The sequence below is a fragment of the Eucalyptus grandis genome, chromosome 5, assembly GCF_016545825.1.
Source record: "Eucalyptus grandis isolate ANBG69807.140 chromosome 5, ASM1654582v1, whole genome shotgun sequence".
NCBI lineage: Eukaryota > Viridiplantae > Streptophyta > Magnoliopsida > Myrtales > Myrtaceae > Eucalyptus > Eucalyptus grandis.
Genome location: NC_052616.1, coordinates 39,805,993 through 39,828,642, shown reverse-complemented (window position 1 = coordinate 39,828,642; position 22,650 = coordinate 39,805,993). Strand labels below are relative to the sequence as shown.

The 22,650-nt window shown below is 37.6% G+C and overlaps 1 protein-coding gene across 2 annotated transcripts; it reads left to right on the top strand.

The window, feature by feature from the left end:
- Positions 1-8,342: 8,342 nt before the first annotated feature.
- On the top strand, positions 8,343-11,876 carry LOC104457364 (aquaporin NIP1-1). Of its 2 annotated transcripts, none has more exons than XM_039312260.1 (5): positions 8,343-8,677; positions 8,827-9,051; positions 9,534-9,731; positions 10,521-10,582; positions 11,316-11,876. In XM_039312260.1, the coding sequence occupies exons 1-5, from the start codon at positions 8,558-8,560 to the stop codon at positions 11,620-11,622; spliced, it is 912 nt and encodes a 303-aa protein (XP_039168194.1). In that variant the 5' UTR covers positions 8,343-8,557; the 3' UTR covers positions 11,623-11,876. The 2 variants fall into 2 exon arrangements, with proteins under 2 accessions (XP_039168194.1, XP_039168195.1); XM_039312261.1 differs by having other exon boundaries at positions 8,345-8,677; positions 11,311-11,558.
- The last annotated feature ends 10,774 nt before the right edge of the window (positions 11,877-22,650 follow it).

The window sequence follows — 22,650 nt, the reverse complement described above, 5'->3', positions numbered from 1 at the left end:
AACATCCATATTAACGCCAGCCAAATTGAGGCAACAAAGATTTAGAAAAAAAAGAGAGAGTACGTTTCCAAGAATTTTCCTTGCAATCACATGAAAGTTCTGCCTGAACTCAAGTCCGTGATCCATTAAAAAGGTGGCGGCTCCTTGAAATTATCAATAAATCCACGTGAAGAAGGCAGACTACGTATTTATCGGGTCCCAAAGTGAGCTACGGAACCTAAACCTTATCCAACCAGCTTTTATCGTAGAAGGGTCAACCTCCCCGGTTCCCTCGTTCGTCAATTTTTACCGCTTAATGAAGTTTTGAAATGCCAAGATGAATTGACCACCTTTCCCTTCTTGTGTATGAGTTCGCCTTCGCCTTTTTAGGCAATGTTCGCCTAAACCAATCATGCATAGAATGAAAGAGGGGAAAATTTGTCAACCCATTGCATATTTATTATTTTAGTCTTAAATTTTTCAATTTTATCAATTGAAATCTAAACTTAAATATTTGTCGATTGAGTACATCCAGCCAATTTTAACTATAAATTGCTATTTATACATGTCATTTTACGTGACACGACCAACATTAACATATATAATTTTTAGTATTATCTTTCAAATTTTTATGTATTTTTTTTTTCTTGTCTTCTCTTTTCCCTCTTTTTTTTTCTTTAAATTTGTAGCTAGCGAGGGTCATAGGGCAAGGGCAACAAAGCCCTCGTTGATCATGGGAAAAGGTCTTAGCCCTCGCCCAACCTCGCCTAAATCTTGGGGAGGCCAATGCGGCCTTGAGCAAGGTTGCGTTACCTAGATCTCAACAAAGTTGCCTCATCCATGGCTGCTCGAGCTTGATTTGCAGCCATGGCCATGAGCTCTATAACTTAAATGGTCATGATAGCAAGCATCAAGCTCAAGTGGTCATGGTAGCTGCAAACCCAGAGCTCGATCTCGACCTCGACCTTGAGTGGCTAAAAGCTTGAGTTTGGCAACCATGGCTGTGATTCAAGCTCAAGCAGCCATGGGTGAGGTTGGGCAAGGGCCGCCAGGGGTGAGGGACAATGAGCCATCACTAGCCACAAGTTAATAAAAACAAAAACAAAAAAAAGTAAAAGTAAAAAGAGAGGGAAGAAGAGAAGAAAAAATAAAAAATAAAAGAATGATAAAAAAATAAAAAGAAATATTAAAATACTATTAAAAATTGTCATTGTTCACATTAGCTGTGCCATGTAAACACCCAAAGTCCACAGTAGTGATTTACGACCAAAATCAACCCGATGGACTCAACTAACAAAATGTGAAATGATTTAGAACTCAATTGACAAAATTGCAAGATTTATGATTTTTTAGAAAAAATTTCATGAAAAAAAATGAGTCATAGGGAATATTCCAAATAAATGTATGAAGTGCCCTCATTTTCTCAAATAAGGGTTTGAAGTCCCCTCGTTTTCTCAAATAGCAACCTCAAGTGGAACTTGTTCTAAATAAAGGCTTAAAGTGACCATATTAGTCTCAAAGATTGGCCTAACATTGCTAGCTGAAAGGCATTTTCATCATTTATTTTTAAATTTTTTTCCTTTTTTTTTCTTTTTCCCTCTTCCCTCTAGCAAACTTATGCGAGGGCCGCCCTCACCTGACACCGGCAAGGGTTGCACTCACCAAATCAGGCAAAGGTGAGGGTGAGGAATTTGCCCAAGCTTGACCTCGCCCCGATTGGAATAAAAAATAAAAGGAAAGAAAAATAAAAATCTTAATAAAATATACTTATAATTTGTTTGAATAAAATATCCCTTCTCCGATAACCGGAATAGTCACTGCTAACCAAAAGTCCTTATTTGAGACAATTTGGCCATTTTAGGCTCTTATTTAAATTAATGTCCACTTCAAACCGTTATTTTAAAAAAATGAGAACATTTTAGGCTTCTATTTGAAATTTTCCCACGAGTCATATGACAAAACAACATTCTATAAATAAATATAATATAATTAAGAAATTGCAAAGGGCTGCTTAAATGGTAAGTTTATCCGCCCTCGCCGTTCAAGGCTGATGCAATGGGAATCAATCCAGTACTTGAAATCGTCGAGACACTGCATTGAATTGAAAGAATGTTCTATTATCCGCGTTTCAATACTCGCATTCCTAAAAACTGCCAAACAAGGCTAGGAAATACGTGCACAATTTTGTGAAACCAATATTAATATACCTAATAATTTAAGTTGTTTGATGAATGCAAAGTTGATTTTGAAAATTGTGATGCGTACATTAACATTGACATTAAAACAAACCTAATGAGAAGAGATAAATCATACATGTTCGAGGTTAATGACAAGTGTCGAAACATTCGACTATAGGATCTCTTAATCTTATATCATGGAGAAGCTTATGAGTTATGAGATCAATATCAACTTTTTTAAAAGTTAAAGTTAGTAGATAAAAATTTGCGATTAATTTACTATTTAAAGTATCTTAACAGAAACCTAGAGGTTTGCTAGGTGGTTTTAGGTTCATGATTGAGGTGCTTAAATTGTAAATTCTCCATTCAAAGTAACCCAAGATCACAACCACCGGTCTTGGGTAAACCCTACTTAAAACACAAGGACGAAGCCGCCCGTGTGTATTGCATTTTCCTTAATGCTTCGTAAGAGGAAACTTCCTCTAACCAGTCTATTGGTAGATTACAAATGTGGATATCACTTAAAATTATTATTATTAAAGTTTGCATCCAAATGCTGGTTATGTTTGTAATCTACTGATCAAAGACGTGATTGGAAGAAATTTTTCTCGATGGATGAAGACATATGAATCGTAGTAGCTGGTCAAGCTAAAACTCTTGATTTTTCATGCCATAAAAGAACTATAATATTTGAAATGTTAAATAAGACTATTGTCACGGAAGACTCGAGAGTGTGACCACCTATAAAGAGACTAATGGTGCAAGATGCCCTTACATGGATAAGATCGAGATAAATGTATGTAAAAGTGAGAATTTTGCCGACTCAGTCACGTGAATCTTACATGGGTTCATGAAAGCCCCGCAACCGTATGAGAAACGTCCCTATTTGATCATGAGACTAGCCTGCACAACGCATTAAAGGTTATGAACACATTTAAAGTCCCGGTGGTTGGTCTGATTTTTGAGGCGTTTATGATCATTTTCATCTTTTTGGTTATATGATGAGAATCCAAATGCAATGATGATTAATGCACTAAGTACCTTCGGCAAGGCTGCATTTGCGGTGAGCTGGTAAATCCGGATAGAATAAACTTTTATCCCAAAACCCACATTAAAATGTATCATTTAGGGAGAGGATATGTTCCGACAGGATTTCCCCTATCAAGAGAGGGGGAAAAGAACAAGAATGCGGCCAACGAAGTGTTGTCCCTATCCACAGGTAATGTGGGGTTAGGAATAACGAATTTATTATGGTAAAAACAGAGCGATTTTGCAAGTTTATTATTATGGGTAGTTCCTGCAAAGGAGCAAACTCATGACAATATTCAATACTTGAATCCTTGATGTAAATGCTACATAGTTGATTCTCATCCTTCTAAGACTATGAGCGTAATAAGAGCATCCATCGACAATACAATCACCCTCCTCCTTTTTCATCATGAATGATCTTCTTCCTCCAAAATGACCTAGGTTAATAGAGAAATTCCAATTCATTGCGTCTTTCAACAGGAGTTGAGCAGCTACTTTTGAAGTAACAGACTGAAAAGTAACAACTTGAGTGGTAGAGTCAAATTCAAAAAAAGAATTCCTTGCTTGTTTCTCTCATCCAAAATTATGCACGAGATTTTAATCTTTTTCATCACTATTGTGTTGTGGCTCTCTTTCTATCTCCCTCCCTCCCTCTTTCCCTCCCTCCAAGAACGCAATCAAGAGTGCAAACCTCAATGCCATTGTTATCCTTCACCAATCAACATGACATGTAGCATGACATGGCCTGAAAAATAAACAGTCTTTGCTCCCCACCACGCCCCCCCCACCCCGTCCCCGTGCTCCTCTTTCCTCCTTATTTATAATTAAGGTACCTGATGGTGGTTGTCAAATGTATGGATTGAGATTTGAAATTGACAACACATTAGAATTTCTCTCTAGTGAGCGAATTTCCTTTTCATTCTTTATCCAATTTGCTGGTGGTGAGCCTCAAGTTCTTTATCCTAGATTAGTGAATTATTCCTTTATACCTTAATGGTGAACTTTATCCATTCTATCCTTACTTTCTTCCAACCACATCCAAAAACACACTTTCCATTTAGAACACTTCCAGAAAACACTTTTCCATACGTATATTCCTAAAAACAAATTTCTTAATTTCTATCACGCATCAAGGTGGTATCTTGGCTCTTGTTTGTACAAGTTTGAGAGATTTCTTCATTTTCCATTAATTCGATTTAAAGAGGCTTTCGGAGCAAGAACGCAACGAAAAGTGTGACCATCCTATAGAGGATCTCCAGCAAAAAATTGAGAGGGTCCTCACTCTCTTGGAGAATCAAATACGACCAGAACAATTGCACAGAGCTTACCGTGCTAATCCAGTAACTCAAACAAACTCTTGCGACAAATCCAATGACACTGGAGGTGACTCTAGTGATTTAAATTGTCGAGTTAGAAGAAGAAGAGGAAGGCACCATAAAAATGACCACGATCTTAAAGTGGAGGTATCTTAATTTGAAGACAGCCTTAATTCGGATGACTTTGTTGATTGGCTGACTATTATCGAATGAGTATTTGACTTCCACTCATACTCGGATAAAAAGAGATGCAAGATTGTTGTCCTTAAGAGTAAAAAGTATGCTTCACTTTGGTGGGAAAACCTAAAAAATCATAGAATTAGGGATAGAAAAGGCAGAGTCAAGTCTTGAAAAAAACTCTAAGAGATATATGGAAAAGAGGTTCTTACCCAACAACTACTTGCAATACTTGTTTCGAAAGATGAATCCTCTCAAGCAACATGTGATGAGTATTGAAGAATATATTAGGTAGATTGAACAACCCTTATAAGGTCTGATGTTCTAGAATTGCAAGAGTAGAGCATGACTCATTTTATCGGAGGATTAAACATGGAGATCGTCAACTTAGACTTAGTTCAACTTCAATCATAGTGGTCCTTTGAAGATGTTTGCAAATTCGTCATCCAAGTGGAGAAACAACTAAAGCATGGCAAGGGTTTTTCGACTCTTCAACTTGAGAGACATCCTTCTTTAAGGTTGCATCTTCAGGCAGGGTCGAGAACACTTTAAAACGAGTAAAAAGAAAAGGATAAGTCTGCTGAATTCATAACAAAGAAAGCAGAAACTAGAGGTAGAAAAAGATTCCAGTGTCACGTTTATGGACATTTGCAAGCTGATTGTCCCAGCTAAAGGGTTATGACCCTTCAAGAAATTGAGAAGATTGATTTGGAACTTCAGAAGTCCAAGCAAGATCCTGACCAGATTGAGTCCGAATATGAGGAGAAAGATGAGGTTTTGGAGCAAGCGAATGATGATGAGTTACCAGTTATCTAGAGGGCTCTACACACACTAGTTGCTCTAGAAACAGATGAGTAAAGGGAGAACATCTTTCAAACTCATTGCTCCATTAATGGAAAATTGTGTTAGTAGATTATCGATGGAGAGAGTTGCACCAATGTGGCATCCACAACTTTGACTGAAAAGCTTTAGCTACCCACTTCTAAGTATCTGGAACTATACAAGCTTTAAAAGTTTAGCAAGGGGAGCGATCTTCAGGTAACTAAACAAGCTCTTGTGTCATTTTCAATTGGTAAAAGTTACTAAGATAATATTCTATGCGTTGCTATTCCTATGGATGCATTCTATTTATTGTTAGGGAGGCCTTGCTAATTTGATAGGAAAGCTGTGCATCCATAAAAACACTTACTCATTCCACAATGATCAGAAATACATCACCCTTACAACTTTAAGCCTAGTCATGATCTACAAAAATCAACCCAGAGTGGGAAACAAAAAAAAATTCTTGAGTGAAATATGAGTTGAGAGGGCCATACACAAGCACAGGACCGATTGCCTTGCTTTTGATTGAGAACAAAAAGAGTGAGATCGAGCGACTTCCACACTTTAAAATGCATGCATTGAAGAAAGAATGTGAAGTATTTCGCAGGATTTACCACTTGGATAACTTTCAATGAGAAAAATTGAGCATCAAATTGATGGGTTGGTTGACACTACAGTCGCCAGCAGAAGCTAAGAGTAGCATTGACTATGAATGCAACATTGGAAATGATACCTATTGTCACGTCGTAAGGATGTGTAAGTCCCTCGTCTAATCACCTAAGCTTCTTCCCCCTTCTACCATCTCAATGCTACTCGACCAGTCTCCATGGCTTCATACTTCAGTTTTTTGCCCCTATCTTTGTGAATTTTAACGATATCACACCGTATTGTGTTTCCATGAAATAATGGTTGGGAAATATAATTAATTTAATTCATTTGTAAACTAAGATCATTATTCTGCTCTTAGATGAACACATATTAGTGTTTTTCTGATCAAAATGTCTCTTTCAACTTTTAGATACTCTTCTTGACATTGAGCTGTTTCTGAAAGCATCAACGAAGGTTTTTTAGTGCCTTGATATAGTTGTTCTCGAATGTATGAAATCACTTTTGTAAGTCTGATAGAAGATATAATTGCCATTTCAAAACTTGATAACTTTCACCATTAGCTCTAGGCATTTGCTTTAACCAGCCACAAAACCCATTTTCTTTATTGTAGGTCCAAAAAAGAAAAAGGGTTGTTAAAGAGCCAAATATTGTGGCATCGGCGAAGAAGAGGAATTTTTCACTGTTCAATGAAAATTTGATATTCCGACATCACTAACAAATTTATGCGAGTAAAAATTCTGCCATGTCTTCATTATGGTAAGTACCTCTAAAAATCTCGTCAGGATGCCTTTTAAAATTACGGAGTGACACAAAACACTATACAAGCAACATTTCCCTATGGTCAATTCTTCACGCCTATTTTGAACATGTCTGAAAATCAGACCTTGATGATTTATCAAGCCAAACATATAACGACCAAGCTGATCTAGGAAAGCCTTCCGGAGTAGCAGCTCATGAGAATTAGGCTTAGGTTTAATATGAGAATATCGATGAAGATCTATTAGATAAAATGGAAGAAGAAAGAAAAGTAGAAAAGTTTACTTTTACGAGAGGCATCAGCCCAATTTAAGTTTACAACCAAAAATAAATGAAATGGTCCAGAACTTTACTCAATGGATCATTTTTGCCCTATTTAGTCCCATCATAGAACAAAGCAATCTCTCCAATATCTTTGCTGGTAAAGTAGCATTAAAAGCATCAGCTAATGATGGTCTAATCCAATATTTATTCTCACTCTTTCGCCTATCTTACTTTTGACTTTCATCTCTCTTATAAGTTTACTCACTCTTGTAGAGCGTGAAAATCAAATCCCACACCTAAAAACTAAATATCACCTCTTCATCCAATTTCCTTACCACTGGCCGAGTACCAAGTGGCCAAGATTCATTCTTGATAAGGTCAAACTACATATCAAGGTCCAATCTCAAAACCCATAATGCCAAATAGGCATTTCATTTAAGGAACTTTCCCCAAATTATGAATCCAACAGGCCTGCTCATTCTAAGGATGCATCTTTATATCTTGGCTACGGTGGTTGAAGCGGCCTTCAATGCCTGGTGTAGTCTCAAAACACATAATGCCAAATAGGCATCCCATTTAAGGAACTTTCCCCAAATTATGAATCCAACAGGCCTGCTCACTCTAAGGATGCGTCTTTATATCTCAGCTATGGCGGTTGAAGCGGCCTTCAATGCCTGGTCCAATTTGAAAACCCATAATGCCAAATAGGCATCCCATTTAAGGAATTTTCCCCAAATTATGAATCCAACATGCTTGCTCATTCTAAGGATGCGTCTTTATATCTCGGCTACGGCGATTGAAGCGGCCTTCTATGCCTGGTCCAATCTAAAAACCCATAATGTCAAATAGGCATCCCATTTAAGGAACTTTCCCCAAATTATGAATCTAATAGGCCTGCTTACTCTAAGGATGCGTCTTTATATCTCGGCTATGGCGATTGAAGCAGCCTTCAATGCCTGGTCCATTCTCAAAATTCATAATGCCAAATAGGCATCCCATTTAAGGAACTTTCCCCAAATTAAAAATCCAACATGCCTGCTCATTTTAAGGATGTGTCTGCGGTTGAAGCGGCCTTCAATGCCTGGTCAGTTCGCAGGTAATATTTTTCAACGTTTTATCTCCTTGAAATTCAAACTATGACCCAGTCGTTATCCACTCTCTCTCTCTCTCTCTCTCTCTCTCTCTCTCTGAAGTATATTAATTGGGCCAGCTTCTTTCCAGATGCCAAACTTTCTTTCCCCTTCTGGTCGATCCCCAAAAGCTCTCTCTCTCTCTCTCTCTGAAGTACAAGTATTAGTTGGGCCAGCTTCTTTCCAGAGGCCAAACGGAAAGAATCCCTATCAGTGATTTCCTTCCCCTTCTGGTCGATCCCCAAAAGCTGTTGTTTGCTTCTTATCCTGAGCATTTTCTCTGAAATTTTAGCGGAAAATGACAGATCAGATGAGTGGGAGCAATGGAAACCACGGAGTTGTCTTGGAAATGAAAGACAATTCCAACACCAAGGAAGAAATTGAAAGCACTTTCTTCTCTTTTCCCTTCATTCAAAAGGTTACTCGTGTTCTCATCTCCATCTACTCTTTTTTCCCCCAATCCCTTCCTTCTTGCTTTCCTTTTGTCCTTTTGTTTTCGTCCTTTTCGTATTCACTCGGATGTTCGTCATTCTTTTGTTTGATCACGAATTTCTCAAAACGTTGCAGTTGATCGCAGAGGTCTTCGGGACATACTTCTTGATATTCGCGGGTTGTGGGTCCGTGGCGGTGAACTTGGACTACGACAAGGTGGTGACGCTCCCGGGGATATCGATAGTATGGGGGTTAGCGGTGATGGTGCTGGTGTACTCCGTCGGACACATCTCCGGCGCCCATTTCAACCCGGCCGTCACCATTGCTTTCGCCACCTGCAAGAGGCTTCCGTGGAAACAGGTGCAACCATATCTCTTCCAAAGTCATAACACCTAATCTACTTTTGTCTTATCTTCCTATTAAGATATGTTATAATCCGTGTCAAATGATGAACGCCAATATTGCTTGTTTGACCTGCCAGTCATTAAAGGCCTGTCTAGAAAGCTTTGCTTAGATCACATGATTCTAAAAAGCCACCGCCATTGAATGGTTTGCAAAAGTGTCATGGGAAATTTTCCATATTCCAAAACATATTGAATCAATCGCATTCCAGAAGAACGATTTGAATTATTAGTTTTCACTCTTGAATGAGCTTGACGCATCCAATCTTTTCCGATCCAAGCTTGATCACGATCCCTTATTCATTAATTAAATTGCAATCTCATGTTCTCTAAGTCTTGACTCACGAAAGCATTAATTTAGGCAGTTAACGGAGGATTCTTTTATTAATTTTTCGCTAAGCTAAAACTTCCTCTCGGTTGCATTTTCTTCTTGGCGTGCAGGTGCCTCCATATATATTGGCACAAGTTTTGGGATCAACGTTGGCGAATGGGACACTGCGGTTGCTATTCACTGGCAAGCTGAACCATTTCCTGGGGACTCAACCGGCTGGTTCGGATGTGCAAGCATTCGTGTTTGAGTTCATCATCACTTTTTACCTCATGTTCGTCATCTCTGGCGTTGCCACCGATAATAGAGCAGTAAGTTCTAATTTATTTCTTTTAATTACTTGCTGATAATGGGAAAATTAGTGATCAATCTCTTCAAGAGGAGGCGGGATAAGAAAATCCCATAAAACCGCATGAATTCACGAAGAAATCACATGAAATCCTTGTAGACATGGAAACTAATTGATGTATTTTGTGCATAACACATAGAGGCCGGAGGGCAGCGGGCCCGCCACCCAACCAACCTTAGGTTCTTTTCCGCTTCTTCTTGAACGACTTCTCCGACGACCCTTTTTGTGTCAATAGGGTCCATTCCAAACTTCTCGACAAGAGACCTCTCTCTTGACAGGAAAATGGTTGACCCACTTCTGAGTTCTAACAAAGGCTGGTCGTTCGTGTTCCAATGTCATATTCAGATTTCCTAGTTGCCTCAATTCGTGCCATAGAAAAACGCTATAATTCCATCAATTATGCCATAAAATTTGTTACGTAGTATTCATGTCACCGTCGAGGCTGGAACGTGTTAGCGTTTGTCAGAAATCGTCAGCAAAGGGATATGGAGAATCGTGCATATTGAATGCCAGATAGATATTCATTAGCTTATCACATGCTGCTTGATAAGACTTCTCACCAAACATTTGGCCCACGATTCTTCCAAACCCGATTTAAATATTCGTTCCAGTCAAATTAGATAATATTCCGCGTCTTAGTTTTTAAATTACAAAAGGATTTTAAAATATGAACTTCAATTATGTCCAAAACTGATTTATTATGTCCCTTTCAGTAATTAGTTAATTTACTTCATGTTTGTTTTTGGTGCAGATAGGGGAGCTCGCTGGCCTTGCTGTTGGAGCAACCGTCTTGCTTAACGTGATGTTTGCAGGGTATTGACCATTTCAATTCCTTATATCTTCATCTTACCCTCATCTCAGGCTGAAAAAGAGATGTTGACCATGATTATTGACTGACTAACACCTTTTGAATAGAAAAATTGTTCATGATTGATTACGTCGTTTAAATAAAGAGCATCATGGTTGAGTTTTATCTTATAAGATATTGCTGGCTCAATTATTATATTAATTTCATGTTTACACCATTAATGGAAAGATCATTATCAACCTCTTCTTAAATTACACTCCATGTATGAACTTTGACTATCGATACAAAGAGGAAGTCATATAAATTATCGATATCATTTTCCTTGTTTCTCGGGCCGAACTTCTATCACCCCGCGAAATAAGGTTGAGCAACAAATTTTCATTTTGCTAAGAAACAAAATAATAATCCGGGCAGAAATTAAAGGCACGAATGATAAAATTTCTACTTCTCTACTTCTCTATTTCATTTTTTCCAAAACAGGTTTGGAATAGAAATCCGTTTGCAATTTGATTTTTATTTCTAGAACAGATTTCTATTCCAAAAATAGATTTGAAGAAAAAATCAAAAGTTAAAATTTTTAATTTCTCAATTTTTGAAAGAGAAATTAAGAAATCAATTTTTGGCCATAAATCAATTTATATTTCAGAAATTTTATCATGCGCACCCTAAGTATTTCGTGATGATAATCTGTGTTATTTTATTTATTTATTATTATTTTTTGGGTGGTGGTTAGGCCAGTAACGGGAGCATCTATGAATCCGGCAAGGAGCTTGGGTCCGGCGATAGTGTTTCACCACTACGACAAGCTGTGGATCTACATCGTGGCACCAACAACCGGGGCGATTTCCGGGGCATGGATCTACAACCTGATCCGATTCACCGACAGGCCCATCCGAGAGATCACCAAGTCCGGCTCTTTCCTCCGAGGGCAGAGCTCTTCTTGAGTCAAAACTCATTCCACCCACCCACCCACCCCCTTCCCCATCCTCCCTCCTCTCTCTCTCTCTCTCTCTCTCTCTGCGGTCAAACTTGCTCCGCCTTTTAGTTCTCTTTTGATTTTTGCTAATAATGCGTGCATTCATGGTGAAAAGGCTTTTCTTTAGTTCAATTGATGATTTATTCCCTTCTCTCTGGAGTTGAAATGTTCACGCGTTGTAATTGTATTTAGGAAATTACTTTTCTAATGATCCAAACGATGATTCCAACCTACTGAGGTCTATAACCTCGGCCGGTGGTTCGCTGACAGGCCCCTCCAATAAATCACCTGGTCTGGTTCTTTCCTACCAAGTTTCGCCGGAAGTCCTTATCCTTGATCTCTCTCTATCTCTCTTTCCCTCTCATATCGAAGTTTTTCTTCTCTTTGTTTCATTTTTTCCTCTTTATTTGTCATGTGTACTTATGTATGCAATTTTTTTCCCTTCTTTCGTTTGCTTCGGTTTCTAATAAGAGGGGGTTTCCTCCTTTTATTTGTGGAATTGAAATGTCTTGTTTCCGTAAGAAATTGTTTCCTTTCTTGCTGCAGTAGTTCCCTCGCATGTCGTAGGTGACTCGTGGAAAACTTGAACTAGCATGAGCAAAGGATGAAAGAGAACCTTTAAAGAAGCATCCCCAATTAGGATTTTCATTTCGAATTGAACCTTAAAAAAAGAACCTACAAAAACCATAATCAATTTAGCATTTTCATTTCAAATTGTATCGGATATCAGTTAGGATTCTGATCTTACTTACAAATATGCGTCTTCTTCTTTTCCTACTTTATCGCTCCTTATGTTCCAAAGTTACACACCACAAAATCCGCCTATCCAATACGCTAGCACAATCCACCACCTATAGCTTAGCCGGCCGCCGCCGCGCCACCCACCATTGACATGTCAAGTGGATCCACCACACTGCTGCCCCGAGGCAAAAAATATTTTAAATATAGGCATCTCATGGGGTAAATTTTGAGGATTTTTTGTGGTACTATAGTATCGGCAATGTTCACATTTATGTATCAATTAGAAATCAAAAGGCTACTTGGAGGAAATTAACCAGAGATGGGAGAGAGCATTGCCCTTTTCGTAGGCAAACAATGCGTTTGCTCTCTTTTTTAGTATAGTTACACAAAAATTCTTAATTCCATCGTATGAATGCTAATTCAATTATAAACCTTTCAATTTATTTATAAATATTTTGACAATTTACTAATATAGTCTCCCCTGTTAATTTTGGCAAAAAATCGTGACATGGACGTTAGCTATTCTGTGATACGACCAGCATTGACCTGGACACTTTTTGCAATTTTTATTAATTTTGCTTATTTTTTCTAAATAATTTATATTTTTCATTTTTCTTTTCTTCTTTACGATGGACTTGTGAGGGCGTTATGGCCCTCGCCTATGGCCGGCAACCTTCGTGGCCAATGGCCACCATCGAGGCCTTGAACTAGTAGAGGGAAGTAAGAAAAAAGAAAAAAAATCTAAGAATTAAAAATTTGCACTACGTCAACAATTTCCAATCAAAATTAATTGGAATGACTATATTGACAAATTGTTTACAAGTTTCTGATTAAATTAACCAAATTAAAAAGTTTAGGACGAACTGATATCCGTACCAATAAAAAAATAATCCTACATAAATATCCCTTGTACGGTTAATGTTGAATTGGTTTTCCACAATCATGGCACGATTGATTTCCTGATACGCATACGTGAAACGCGCGGTATGAAAGCATGGTGAAAGAGAGCTTCATTCCAACTTTTTGATGCCACGCCTTTTCAGTTCCAGTGACAAAACAACGTTCTATAAGTCTATCATGATATAAACCCGAAATTGTGAAGGGTTGCTCAAATGATAAGCTTGTCCATCCCGGTCACTCAAGGCTAAACAGATGGGAATTAATCCTGTGCTCAAACTTTCGGACACTGCATTATTATCAAAAGAATGATATTATTATCTGCTTTCAATTCTTGCATACTTAACGAAACTACCAAATAAGATCAAGAGGTATGTGCACAATTTTGTAACGCCATCATTGATTTATATAGTATTTTAAATTATTATATGAACGTGAGATTAACTTCAAATGGTGTATCATTTCTTATACATCCATTATCATTATATATATATAGGAAGGTAACATAGATTATGAATGTTGGAGATAAATAACATGTCTAGAGACGTTTGAATATATCATCTTTTAGAATCCTATGAAATCATTATCAATTATTTTAAAAAGAAAACAAGATAAGGTAAATGTGTGCTGAGTTTTTTTTCTTTTCTTTTGGGTAAAATAATTTGTGGTTAGTTGACTATAAAATATTTTAATAGGAACCACTAGAGGTTCGGTAGGTGGTTTTAGGTCCATCATTCTGGTGCTACAAATTTGTTCTTTAATTAAGTTTGCGCATGACCGATAACAATATTTATAACCTACCAATTAAAAAAACCGATTGGAAGAAATTTTATTGAGTTGACGATGGATGAATAAAGTCAAGCTAAAAGTCAAGATTCTTAATGCCATAAAAGAATTCTATTGATAACAATATTTATAACCTACCAATTAAAAAACTAGTTGGAAGAAATTTTATTGAGTTGACGATGGATGAATAAAGCCAAGCTAAAAGTCAAGATTCTTAACGCCATAAAAGAATTCTATTGATAACAATATTTATAACCTACCAATTAAAAAACCGGTTGGAAGAAATTTTATTGAGTTGAGGATGGATGAATAAAGCCAAGCTAAAAGTCAAGATTCGTAATGCCATAAAATTACTCCAATAGAAGGTTTTGATATTTGATATGTTAAATAAGAACTATTGTCACGGAAGACTTGCGAATGAGAGGACCTATAAAAAGACTAGTGGTGCAAGATGCTCTTATATGGATAAGATCAACACAAACGAATGTAAAAGTGAGACTTCTTGGGGTGAACTAAGTCACGTGAATCTTACTGGGTTCATGAAAGCCAAGCATCACATGAGAAATGTCCATATTTGATCAGAAACAAAATTTGAAAAAGTTATAAACATATTATACTTTGGTTAATTCAGTCCTAAATCTTTTAATTTTTACCAATTAAAATCCTAAATATTTTCGAATTTTGTCAATTAAATCCATCCGATCAATTTTAATCGAAAATCGCTGACGTAATTGGTGGCTAGTGAGAGTCACTAGCCAACTCTCGATGTCGCTAGGCAAGGACCACAACCGGTGAGTGTTGGTCAGCGACCCTCCCTAGACTTTTTAGAAAAAAAAAGGGAAAAGAAAGAAAGAAAAATTAAATATTAAATATATTTAAAAATCAAATTATTTTTAATATATATAGAAAAAAATTGTCTACATCACCGCTAACCATTTTACATGACACCACCATTATTCACGCAGCGATTTCAATTCAAATTACCCAAATGAACTCAATAGGCAAAATGTAAAAAGGTTTATAATTAAATTGGCATAATTAAGAATTTTAGGATTGTATTGGTCAAATGCAAAAAAATTAGGATTTTTTTTTGTCCAATTTAATCATAAGACTATTCTATGCAATGCATTGAACGTAATTAGGTGACTTTTTATTTTGTTTGTTGAAAGAACTATTCATTACTAAGCCATTGCTGAAACGCAACTAAGTTTGGAATCAGTACATAATAAAAAACCATAGTAGGCGGGGAGGGGGGGGATTATGCAGCCAACCATTAGGGAGAATGTTTTCTCAATGGGCTTTTGTGGCCCAATCCGCCGGCTTGTTCGCTTCCCTGGGCACATAGGACACTGAGACTTCCTCAAGTTGGGCCAGCAAAACCCTACAATCCTTCAAAATTGCTTCCACAGTCCACGGGCCTGGAACTTGGCCCGTTAAACTCTCCATGAGTGACAAGCACGAAGTGTTGAGACTTCAATTTCTAGGGCAGAATCACCAGGGTTCTTCAAAGCAAAGCCGTCGGTGATGATGCATTCGACGTTTCGGCAGATCCCAACCACGGCTCCCTCCGAGGTTGATCTGATTTTTGAAGCATTCATGACCAATTTCATCTTGGTTAAATGAGATGGATGAGTACCTCCACTAAGGTTGCGTATGAGGCGAGCTGGTAAGTCCATATAGAACAACCTTTTATACTATATAGCGTTTAGGGGGCAACGATAAGTTCAAATAGGATTTCCCCCATTTGAGGGGGGAAAAAAATTAACGCGGCCAACAAAGTGTTGTCCGTATGCACAAGTAAAGCCGGGTTAGGAACAATGAATCTCTTACAAGTAGTTATTTATAGTGTTGTTTGTCCAATCCTTTGTAATAACTACTAAATAACATATTTGCAAAGTCAATTTGTTTGCAAATTATACAGTTGATTCTCATCCTTCATAGACTCCAATGATCACCCCCTCCACCTTTTTCATCATAAATGATCTACTTGCTTAGAAATGATTTGTGTTAATAGGGTAATTCCAATTCATAGGGTCTTTTGGCAAAATTTGAAGCAACTACTTTTATAGTAACAAATTGAAAAAGAATGAGCGGAGTGGGAGAGTCAAAATCGAAAAGAGAATCCCTTGCTTCTTTTTCTAGTCCAAAACTGTGAATGAAACTTTCGCCACGGTTGTGCCATGCAACAGATTGAAAAAAGAACTAGTGGAGTGGGAGAGTCAAAATCAAAGAGAGAATCCCTTACTTCTTTCTCTTATCCAAAACTGTGAATAAGACTTTCACCATGGCTGTGCCATGCACCTCACTCCCTCCCTCCCTTTCAGAATGCAATTTAGTGGATAAACCGCAAGACTCTCTCTCTACGACCACCTCATGGTGGTGGTCTTGTCCTCTAGCGATCACCACCGGGTGGTCATGCAACCACCTTGTGGCAAGTCTTCATGTGACAACGGTAGATGTTACTATATGAACCGGAACCACGTTGTCTAGAAGAGAAAATCTCTTACTTCTTTCTCTCAATCAAAACTATGAATAAGACTTTCACCATGGCTATGCCATGCACCTCATTCCCTCCCTCCCTTTTAGATTGCAATTCAGTGGACAAACCACAAGGCTCTCTCTCTCTCTACGACCACCTCATGGTGGTGGTCTTGTCCTCTAGCGATCACCACCAGTGGTCATGCAACCACCTCGTGGCAAGTCTTCATGTGACAGCGGCAGATGTTACTATATGAACCGGAACCATGTTGTCTAGATATATATATATTTTAATTCCAAATCCATCAATGTCTTTATCTTCTACCAAATTTTATTTTTATGTACATCGAACAAGTACCAAGATACCATGTTAAAAAATATCCAGACTTATACACTAACAATCACCAGACCAGTTGATAATAGTACACAAGGAAATGTTATGGTTTCTCCTTTGTTGTGTGATCTTATTCTATTCGGCAAATTAATCCGAGCAAACATTCATACTCTCGTCCTTTTCGCGGGCCTTTCTCAGTATGGACACAACTTGAAAGTTAGAAAGGACAAGATCCTCAACATGGTTCGGCAGTTGTCCGGGCTTTGAAAAGCCCATGTCAGAAAGGGCCGATGCCGACACATGACGTGATCACATCCGTATATTCTGACATCAATTTTCGAACTAATTGTGAAGATCGATGTCGTGCCTGCCTCGTGCTCATTATCGATGGGCTGTAGCCTCAAGTGGCCAACACACCTTTAGAGAAAAGAAGAGAAATCCAAAAAGGAAAGAAAAAGGTGAACTGAACGTTCTTGATAGCGAAAAAAGAAAGAGGAGTGTTCACACGAAAAGAAAAAGGAAAGAGAGAGAGACGGTTCAAAGGAGAATAGGTGGTTTAGATTCGACGGCGAAACTCTGCCGGCATTGGCTGAAATTTTAATACGTTGTTCAAGAGATTAAAATCAACTAGTTTATAACCCTTCTCTAAATTGTTTTCCATAATTAGAATTTCTTACTCTTTTGCTATTATATCTTTGCGATGACAATATATTGTTGTATTATTGGTGTGTCGAGCCTTTAGCTATGTGACTAGAGATCGGTCCTTTAGTATTTTCCCTCATTGGGTTGATATTGTTGGAACATTATGGCCGATTGCTACTGGGATTGATTAGATATTAGCTGGTTGAGTTTTGGGGAATGTATTGATCCTGGATAGGCTAAAGCTATAAATCGTTGTCGTATCTTCTTAACAATAATTTGTATCCTATTGCGTAATCGATGTCTTATGGAAAGTCTGTCAATTTCTGAGTATTTGCATTCATCTTAGTAACTTCAACTTTGCGCATCCAAAATGGTCAACCTGATTCGAGTCAACCCTGCTGACTTGACTCTATTTTGGAAAGACTAGTGGTGCAAGATGCTCTTATATGGATAAGATCAACACAAACGAATGTAAAAGTGAGACTTCTTGGGGTGAACTAAGTCACGTGAATCTTACTTGGTTCATGAAAGCTAGGCATCACATGAGAAATGTCTATATTTTCTCCAAAAAAAAATGAAAAAGTTATAAACTTATAATACTTTGGTTAATTCAATCCTAAATCTTTTAATTTTTACCAATTGAAATCCAAAATATTTTTGAATTTTGCCAATTGAATCTATCCAATCAACTTTAGTCCAAAATCGCTGACGTAATTGGTGGCTAACGAGAGTCGCTGGCCAACTCTCGTTGTCACTAGGCAAGGGCCACAACCGGCGAGGGTCGGCTAGCGACCCTCGCCGGACTATTTAGAAAAAAATGGAAAAGAAAGAAAGAAAATTTATAAATTAAAAATATTGAATAATCAAATTATTTTTAATATATATAGAAAAACATTGTCTACCTCAGGGCTAGCCATTTTACATGACACCACCATTATTCACGTCAGTGATTTCAATTCAAATTACCCAAATGAACTCAATTGGCAAAATGTAAAAATGCTCATAATTAAATTGGCACAATTAAGAATTTTAGGATTGTATTGGTCAAATGCAAAAAATTTAGGACTTTTTGTCCAATTTAATCATAAGACTATTCTATGCAATGCAATGAATGTAATTAGGTGACTTTTTTTTTTTTTTTTTTGTCGAAAGAAGTATTCATTACTAAACCATTGCTGAAACGCAATTGAGTTCGGAATTAGTACATAAAAAAAACCGTAGTAGGCGGGGGGATTATGCAGCCAATGATTAGGGAGAAGGTTTTCCCAATGGGCTTTCGCGGCCCAATCCGCCGGCTTGTTCGCTTCCTTGGGCACATAGGACACTGAGACTTCCGCAAGTTGGGCCAACAAAACCCTACAGTCCTTCAAAATTGCTTCCACAATCCACGGGCCTGGAACTTGGCCCATTAAACTCTCCATGAGTGACAAGCAAGAAGTGTTGGGACTTCAATTTCTAGGGCAGAATCACCAGGGTTCTTCAAAGCAAAGCCGTCGGTGATGATGCATTCGATGTTTCGGCAGATCCCAACCACGGCTCCCTCCAAGGTTGATCTGATTTTTGAAGCATTCATGACCAATTTCATCTTCTTGGTTAAATGAGATGGACAAGTACATCCACCAAGGTTGCGTATGTGGCGAGCTAGTAAGTCCATATAGAACAACCTTTTATCCTACATAGCGTTTAGGGGCAACGATAAGTTCAAATAGGATTTTCCCTATTTGAGGGGAAAAAAATGAACGCAGCCAACAAAGTGGTGTCCGTATGCATGAGTAAAGCCACGTTAGGAACAATGAATCTCTTATGGTAAACAAATCTACTTTGCAAATCTGTTATTACGAGTAGTTATTACAAAGGATTGGATGAACAACACTATAAATAACTTCAATCCTTGATGCGGATATTATACTGTCGATTCTCATCCTTAAGATACTATAATGATCACCCCCTCCTCCTTTTCATCATAAATGATCTGCTTGCTCTGAAATGAATTGTGTTAATAGGGTAATTCCAATTCACTAGGTCTTTTGGCAAAAATTATAACAAATTGAAAAAGAATGAGCAAAGTTGAAGAGTCAAAATCGAAAAGAGAATCCCTTACTTCTTTCTTTCATCCAAAACTGTGAATGAAACTTTAATCACGGTTGTGCCGTGCAACAAATTGAAAAAGAACGAGTGAAGTGGGAGAGTCAAAATGAAGAGAGAATCCCTTACTTCTTTCTCTCATCCAAAACTGTGAATAAGACTTTCACCATGTCTTTATCTTCTACCAAATTTTATTTTTATGCACATCTATCAAGTACCAAGATACTATGTTAAAAAATATCCAGACTTATACACTAACAATCACCAGACCAGTTGATAAGAGTACACAAGGAAATGTTATGGTTTCTCCTTTGTTGTGTGATCTTATTCTATTCGGCAAATTAATCCACGCAAGCATTCATACTCTCGTCCTTTTCTTTGCGGGCCTTTCTCAGCATGGACACAACTTGAAAGTTAGAAAGGACAAGATCCTCAACATGGTTCGGCAGTTGTTTGGGCTTTGAAAAGCCCATGTCAGCAAGGGCCGAATCCGACACATGACGTGATCACATCCGTATATTCTGACATCAATTTTCGAACTAATTGTAAAGATCGATATCGTGCTCCCTTGTGCTCATTATCGATGGGCTGTCTTCTCAAGTGGCCAACACACCTTTAGAAAAAGAAGAGAAATCAAAAAGGAAAGAAAAAGGTGAACTGAACGTTCTTGATAGCGAAAAAGAAAGAGGAGTGTTCACACGAAAAGAAAAAGGAAAGAGAGAGAGACGGTTCAAAGGAGAATAGGTGGTTTAGATTCGACGGCGAAACTCTGCCGGCATTGGCTGAAATTTTAATATTTTGTTCAAGAGATTAAAATCAACTAGTTTATAACCCTTCTCTAAATTGTTTTCCATAATTAGAATTTCTTACTCTTTTGTTATTATATGTTTGCGATGACAATATACTGCTGTATTATTGGTGTGTCGAGCCTTTAGCAATATGACTAGAGATCAGTCCTTTAGTATTTTCCCGCATTGGGTTGATATTGTTGGAACATTATGGCCGATTGCTACTGGGATTGATTAGATATTAGCTGGTTGAGTTTTGGGGAATGTATTGATCCTGGATAGGCTAAAGCTATAAATCGTTGTCGTATCTTCTTAACAATAATTTGTATCCTATTGTGATGTCTTATGGAAAGTCTGTCAATTTCTGAGTATTTGCATTCATCTCAGTAACTTCAACTTTGCGCATCCAAAATGGTCAACCTGATTCGAGTCAACCCTGCTGACTTGACTCTATTTTGGAATTTTTTTTCGTTTTATCTTTTTCTCGCTGGTTGAGAATGCGATTTTTAAGGTTTGACTATGGGCATTCATACCTTGAGCACTCCGGGCGTCGACCGTGCAGTCAATACCCCTTGAAAAAGAGAATGGATGAATGAAAACAAAGAAATATGTTTTTGGTGAAATTTCTATGACAAATTCTTTTTTTTTTATCAGAATTTCTCCAGCAAATTCAACCGCTGATTCTACTGTTGGATTGAAACTGAAATGAAGGAGTACGATTTAATGGACTTGATCCGACGGCTATAAAGTCACCGAATGTTCTTGTTTGAACATTATTGATTTGCCTCATTAACTGCAAATAGAGAAAATGGGAAGATTGCATCTAAATCTATTGTACTTTTATTAATTCAGTATTGTTTTGCTAATTAGGTCCATCCGATCAATTTTGGCCTACAATTGATAACACCGACATCGGGTGTTTTGCATGGAATGACTAACATTGACATGGACTAATAATATTTCAATATTTTTAGAATTTTTGTTAGTTTTTGTCAATTTTTTTCATTTTTCATTTTATTTCTTTTTCCCTACTAGCCACTGCTAGGCCTTGTCGATGGCCAATAGAGTTTGCTAGCCTTAAGTGAGGGCCACCCTCCCTTGCCAACCTTTGGAGAGGGATACCTAGGTTTGGCTTGGAGAGGACCATCCTCATCGAATCGGGCTTTCTTGGGTAGCAACTGTTTACTAAATTAGGTGACAACGAGGGTTGCCCTACGATTCAAAACTAATGATTTAAACTTCTAGAGTTTCAAAATAATATATAGGATCATATGTTTTTTTTTTTTTTTTTTGTCATCAGCAATACTGTCGTAACAAGCCAAATAGAAAAAACTAGCTCGAGGAGCCATGTAAGCACTATCTACGCATGTCTCCGATCTTGATCCGCAATAATTCGATAATTCTGGTCCTTAAATGCTAAATTCTCCCAAAATTTAAGCACAATTCAATTCCCCATTGAGAAAACGATGCTTTGCTCATAATGAAAACGTGATTGGGTCAAATTATATTCAAAGGCTAGGAGTGTCACTATCGAAACTTTGCAATATGGCAAAGGCGCATGTATCGGGCTATGTGCATCGTTTGCTTTTTGGTTCACCCTTCTCTCCGATGTGTCCACCACGAGAGTTTGACTCCATTGTAATTTCATCAAGACCTATAAGAATCGATCGGATCATGCAAGAAAAATGCGCGATGCATCCCTTTGTACGCAACATAAACTTTGTGCATTCTAGAATATGAGCAGATGAAACAACAATCTATGTTTTTTTGGGATTGAGGGGCGTCTAGTGATCAAAGGGGAGAAATTACTTGTCAAGATAGAATAAGTTCAATTGTCCATCACTATGCTTCTTAAGATTTGACCGTGGCATGCCTCGACAATTGTGGTTCGGATGCTTTAGAAAACTTCCTTGTATTGTGTCTTCTATCTGTTGAAATTTTGATTTTGTTTTTTTTTTTTTCACTTTGGAAGTTTCTTACATTAATGACTCGCTTTTGAAGAGGAAAAATGATACGAATAGTTCCTGAATTTTAACACGATATGCAATATCGTCTCTGGACTTTGAATTTACTTCATGTGGTCCCTAAACTATTTACAAATGTTCAATATAGCTTTTTCAGTTTGCTTAAATGACAAACATATCTTACTTCTACTACACTGACCGTACATTGTCCCGATTCTAGCATCAATCTTGTTTTAATTCCACCCAATTGACTAGACATTAAGTGTGTTTCTAATAGTCACACTATTCTAGAAACATTTTTAGACTAATCACCAATGAATTGGCCGAGGTGGAAATACAAGAGGGACTCAAAACGATTTGACGGATGTGAGCTAGCGAATTC